The sequence below is a fragment of the Sceloporus occidentalis genome, unplaced genomic scaffold (assembly GCF_023333645.1).
Source record: "Sceloporus occidentalis isolate IW3139 unplaced genomic scaffold, rSceOcc1.0.p SCAF_55, whole genome shotgun sequence".
Taxonomy (NCBI): domain Eukaryota; kingdom Metazoa; phylum Chordata; class Lepidosauria; order Squamata; family Phrynosomatidae; genus Sceloporus; species Sceloporus occidentalis.
The window spans coordinates 188584-195065 of NW_028317035.1; the positions used below are offsets into that span (position 1 = coordinate 188584).

The 6482-nt window shown below is 42.0% G+C and overlaps 1 protein-coding gene across 1 annotated transcript; it reads left to right on the forward strand.

Moving 5' to 3' along the window:
* The first annotated feature begins 4032 nt into the window (after positions 1-4032).
* Positions 4033-5370, forward strand: LOC149287873 (G protein-coupled receptor 61-like). Its single transcript, XM_089492254.1, has one exon. The coding sequence runs from the start codon at positions 4033-4035 to the stop codon at positions 5368-5370; it is 1338 nt and encodes a 445-aa protein (XP_089348380.1).
* The last annotated feature ends 1112 nt before the right edge of the window (positions 5371-6482 follow it).

Genomic DNA, 6482 nt, shown 5'->3' on the forward strand with positions numbered 1-6482 from the left:
GCAAAGATGGCACGTCCTATGTGTGTGTAATTTGGGTGCTGGTCAGGTTCTATGTGGGCAATGTGGACGCTGGCTTTGGGGTGTGCAAATTGTGATATATGCCTGTAATTTAGGGGGTTTTATCTATACCTTTATTGCTGAGTTTTTATGTGATTTCTGCAAATACGGGATTTGTATGTCTGATTCTATGCCTCCAGTGCTGAGTTCACATGTGAACAATAATAATAACTATATATATATATATTTATATATATAATTGCTAACAGCAGTCACACTCCTATCATTCCCAGGCAACCAGTACATGCTAGAACCTGTGTATGCCTGGGCGTGATAGGTATAATAATAACTATATATATATATATATATATATATATATATAGTTATTATTATTGTTCAAATGTGAACTCAGCACTGGAGGCATAGAATCAGACATACAAATCCCATATTTGCATTATATATATATATATATATATATATATATATATATGTTTGGCTTAGTATTTAGTGATAGGGGTTATGCTGCACTATTGTCAATGTCTGGCTCAGTGTATAGTGATAGGGATTACGCTGTACCACTGTCAATGTCTGCCTCAGTATATAGTGATAGGTGTAATGCTGTACCCGTCAATGTCTGCCTCAGTATATAATGATAGGTGTAATGCTGTACCCCGGTCAATGTCTGCCTCAGTATATAGTGATAGGTGTTATGCTGTACCACCTTCAATGTCTGTGCCAGTATATAACGATAGAAGCTATGCAGTTTTAAAGTGTGTGTGTGGGGGGGGGTGCCACATACAGGATCCGCCCCAGGTGCCAAATACTCTAGGTACACCCCTGTTCCTAATGCAGTTGAATGCTCAATCCTTTCTTATAAATAAGCACATCCAAGACAAAGGACCAAATAAGAGACTATGTTGGCCAAAGCAGGGCTATATCTAGGATCTCAGGCAAGGGCTGGAGCAAGGTCAGACCTTGCACCCTGCGCTGATGACTCGTCGGCTTCTGGAACTTGGAAGTAGAGGGAAGCAGAAGGAGGGGAAGAGGCATATTGCCTGGGGCAGCCATCCTTGCGCTACTTGTGGAAGTTATGGTCCTGGCGGAGCAGTTCTTTTTATTTTATAATTATACGTATGTTTCTTTGTCATCATGCCATACGCATGTGGTTTATGTATCAACATAGAGGTACATCACCAGCAACTCCTTTTTTTGTCTAGTAAAGTATAAATGCATAATATGTGGCATGTTGGCCAGTATTTGTGTCAATTACACGCTTTCTCTGTGTCCTAGTCACGTGTTTCTCGTTGCTTGTTTGGATGTCACACAGCTGTGTCTGTCCCTCTCTATGCTGTACTGTTTCATGGTTTTCTGTAGCCATCTCTTCATCCTGCTCTCTGTCACTCAAGGCCCTTTGTTGCTGCCTCGTTTTTTTTAATGGATGTATTTTTGGGTCCTTGTGTCATGGCAACATGGTCATGTGACAGTTCTGAATATTCATGAGTCCCTCACATCGCCAGAACAAAGGACTGTGGGATGCTGTTCACTGGGGAGACACCGAACCCATTAAGTGTCATTATTATTTATTTATAAGCATGGTAGACATTTTTACACTGTATGTATGTATACACTGTAATGTGCACAGGGGCTTCGACATTCAGTGTTACATTCACACTGTTTAGTCAGTAACACAAACACGAAAGGTGCTCATACATTTAGCCAGTTTGTAAACGTACCCCACAACATCTAATAAGAGAGACCCCTCACAATCATTTTTACACCGAAGGGAGTCCCCACAATCTGGTAGCATTACAAAACAGAGAGGCTCCTTGCTCCAGTGAATATCTCACAGGAGGGAGGTGGCTCCCACATTTAGTCAGTAGCACAAGCACACAAAAAGTACTCCCAAATGTATAAAGCTTTTAAACCTTCAGGAATGTAGGACATCCACATTTAATAATTACACGAACACACACACACACCAATCAGAGGAATTGCCATAGTTAGTCAATATCACCGATCCAATATTATTTAACATATCAAACACTGCTCCATATATTTATAAAATGTAGGCTTGGTAACTAAAGACTATTAATAATAAAATGCATGATCAAGAGTACCGTAATATAAATAGAACAGATTGCAGAGTCTGTCAATACCACACTAAATCGAAACACTGTAACCAAAATTGTGCCAAGTTGTAACCACACAAGGGTGAGTTGTCGGTAGATAAAAGTGCCAAACAACCCTTACCTTTCCCAAATTGCTTTAGGTTAATACCCTATTGATGTCATACTTAAAAAAATCTATTTGAATTTTGTAGACTCTAAGCTTTTCTACTCAAGCAGGATCTGCACAGTATAGAGCAAGGGGAATCCTCTGACAGCCACAGCTCCTATTCATTCCTGACGTTTTACCTTTTTTATGTAACTTGATGCCATGTATTTGGAGCAGACGCCGAATGAAACTGTCTGCTACATTTGTTTACTGGTTCCTTAGGTACATAACATTCTGTCCCAACCGCCTGTCATAAAATTACAAAAATGAACATTGTGTTCCGCACAAAGAATAATACTAAAGCCACATAGTATTGAGATACTCTTTCAGGCACTTGAGAGGCTATCACCTACACATCGCGATGCTGTGGGAAAATATGAGTGTTTCTAGGACCCTGCGCCTCACGGCTGCCTCACTGCAGTGCTGTGCATTAGATGCTTATGGGCTGAACTGACACTCTGGGCTCCTTCTCTTTGGATACAGATCCGGTTCCTGCAGACAGGTATATGGGGATGGCAGAGGTGGCTCTGACCAGATCATTACTGTACATAAGTGCTTCAAACATGGCTAGCTCTGTTATGCATAATAAACAATGTCAGATATCCGAACTGTGAGAAGGTGGGATAACTATATGCAGGTGTATAATATAAATGATAGTGATTAAGCAGGTGTTTGGTGGCGTTGGAATATTAGGGGGGTCTGGTTAATGCCTTATGAAAAAGGGATTGTTGATTTGGTTAAATACGCATATAGTACACAAATATATAGCAATTATTTAATACATTGAACAGTTTGTATATATCTACATAAAGAGAGACACGAAAAATCTAAATATTTGGTCAATGTTAACCCTATCTTGTCACCGATGATTCATGATTCTTGTATAACAATGTCTCAGTTTTGATGCCCCCACCCCTAACGGATTCTAAATTAACCCTTCATAATTACCCATGCAGGTCTCCAGAGTTGCCGAGCAGCTTGCAAGATTTAAATGAACAGCTTTAGCCAAGATAAAGCAGAAGGACCATCTTATTCTTCATTAAAGGCTACAAACCAAAAAGCCTCAAGCCTGCATATTTATTTGTTGATACACAACACCTGTAGGGTAAAACTCTTCAGGAAGAAGATATGCCTGATCAGAGGAGGTAATTGCTGGGAGAAAATGGTGTGCTGTGATGCTCTGCAGAGGAAATTTAGACTACTAACAGATGAGTTGCTGTGCTATCCAGAGCAATATTTTAGTTTAAGGAATAATGATCTGCAAAATAAAAAGAAACCTCTGTAGTTTGTATTAAAATATGACACATATGAGTAACTGACAGCAGGAAAGAATAACAGACTGTGAGAAGTGAAAACACTCAACAAGGTGGGGAATAATGTATCTCACACAAGAGTGATGCTCTGTTGGAAAGAGAAAAACCTTGTCACAGACAATTCCGCAGGAGTTAACTATTGTTGAGAAATACTTGTCCGAAATGTGACAATTATGAGCACCTCCCTCTTTTCTCCCCTTCTTCCCTTTTACCTTACTCTTTAATTTCTCCCTTTCTTTTATCCCCATTAGCCCTCTACCATTCTACATTTTCTTTTCTTAGCTCCTATTTTGTTAATTGTATCCCATATTCCCTGTCTATAGAACCCTCTTACGTGCCTTCATCTACCCCTTTGATTCTCTCAGGTCTTACCTCAATCTTTGGGGTATGATGGATGATGGTCCTGTGAATAGAAGAGGGATGGTGACCTTTTATCCTAATCCTCCTCATGGATACCTCCCTTGCCTCTCACACTTGGAACTCCTCCTTCAACAAGTCAATGGGTCCCTCTCCTACCAGTACTCATTATGGGTCTCTCTTCATCATGCTTCTAATGGACCTGCTGGCAGTTGCTGGGAATGTGGCAGTAATGGGGGTCATCATGAAGACCCCATCCCTCAGGAAGTTTGTTTTGGTCTTCCACTTGTGCATGGTGGATCTTCTGGCTGCACTGACCCTTATGCCACTGGCTATGTTGTCAGGGAATGAGGGAACCTCCATTTATGAAGGACAGGGTTTGGGGCCGATGGCCTGTCGTGCCTACCTCTTTTTGAGTGTTTGCCTGACCAGCACAGGCATCTTATCGATTTCTGCCATTAACATTGAGCGATACTACTATGTTGTGCATCCCATGAAGTACCAAGTCAAGATGACAATGGGACTGGTCAGTTGGGTACTAGCAGGTGTCTGGATTAAGGCCTTGCTGACCTCGCTCATACCAGTATTGGGCTGGAGCCCTCCAGCCAAAGGACACTGCAGCCTACAGGGGGGTGGCAACAGTGTCTTCAGAGCTGGATTCCTCCTCTTCTACTCCTCATTCTATTTCCTGCTTCCTCTCACCATTATCATTGTTGTCTACTGCAGCATGTTCAAGGTGGCACGTGTTGCAGCTCTTAACCAGGGTCCCCTGCCAACATGGATGGACACCTCCCCTCAGAGACGGCGTTCAGAATCCCTCAGTAGCCGCTCCACTATGGTGACAAGTTCAGGAGCCACGCACGGGACTCCTCAGCAAAGAATGGCAGGTGGCAGTGGGGGGAAAGCAGCGGCTGTTTTAGCTGCAGTAGGAGGGCAGTTCCTGCTGTGCTGGTTGCCCTATTTTAGCTTCCAACTATATGCTGCATTGCGCTCCCCTCCTCCTCCCCCTGGATCACGAGTAGAGTGGGTGGTTACCTGGATGGGGTTCTTCTGCTTTGTCTCCAATCCCATTTTCTATGGCTGCCTCAATCGGCAAATTCGGAGTGAACTGGGGCGTTGGGTGAGTTGTCTGTTCAAAAGGGAAGGTTCGGGTGAAGATGAACTTCGGTTGCCAAGTAGGGAGGGCTCCATTGAGGAGAATTTCTTGCAGTTTCTACAGGGCACTGGTTGCCCTCCTGACAACAGGACAACTGCCTACATACCTCCCAAGGGAGATCATCCAGCTATAGACTTCCGGATTCCAGGGCAGATCGCAGAGGAAACCTCAGAGTTTCTTGAGCAACCATGGGATGCGACAGCTGTGAACAAAGATTATACTAGTACAGGCCCTCTCCCAAAACATAAATCCCCAGAAACCCACAACCACTAACTGTTACAATCCTCTGGATATTTGTCATATAATACAGAACCAGGACCCCAAAACTGGCTTTTCTCTTGCAGTACAAGTGTCAAAAAGACACCCAACGTTCCCTCAATAACCCTTTTACTGTAAAAACATGCAATTTGCAATTTCTAAATGCTATGACAATACATGGGTTACCCGAATAAACCTTTCATGCTTTCCCGTACTTACATTTTCAATCTATTTTGTGCTCTTTATAGAGCCTACCATGTTGAGGAGTATGAACATGGATCATCCCTTGCTATATTTTATGTGATGGTGAAGATAAATGTGGGTGTTACACAAATGTATCATTTCAGCTTTTCTAAAAGCTGATGATTCAGAGAGAGAGGTTTTGCACCCTATAAGTTCATTTATTAAGCATTTATAATAGCTTCCAATTTCTTTATTCCTTCCTCTGGAATTTGTTAACATTTTGCTTTGCATGCCTTCCCATATCTCTTCCTTTCTTCTAAGCTCCCAATTGCGCACTTGTATTTGTCTCAAACTTGTATACACTTCTGCTTCCTCATTTTCACTCCCTGGATACTTTCCTTTTAAAAACAATGTTAGGTGGGACAAGGAAATGAAAACAGCTTTGTAAATGCTAAATTTAATCCTGGAGTCTGAGTAAAGTACTTATTGCCAAATGATATATGTGTCTGTCTTTAAAACTTACTGCATATACACCTAAATTTGTTTATGTGTTATCTCCATGGGTTGAGCAATAGGGGCACCTGCCCCTCCCCGAAATACAATGAGGCCCAACGGAGCAGCAGTAGTGATGTCCGGATCATGAACGAATCATTCATTTGATCCGATTCTTTTTAGTGATCCGGATGAATCGGTTCAGTAGACTGAACGATTCATTTGTAGCAGTGCCAGTTCAGTCTGTGAATCATGCAGCTGTAACCTGATCCTAGAGTGAGTCATCTGCAGAGCACTCAGACACAGACTCTGGGGTCAGGTTACAGCTCATTAATTCACAGAGGAACGATGACTCATAGAGTCAGAGAGTCGTTCAAAGATTCGAATGATCTGAAGATTCGAATGATCCGAAGATTCAAATGATTCAATGATTCAAATGATTCGAATCTTAC

What these genes read in the sequence shown, in the direction of transcription:
- LOC149287873 (XM_089492254.1), top strand. Translation starts at nt 4,033, where the DNA reads ATGGATACCTCCCTTGCCTCTCACACTTGGAACTCCTCCTTCAACAAG.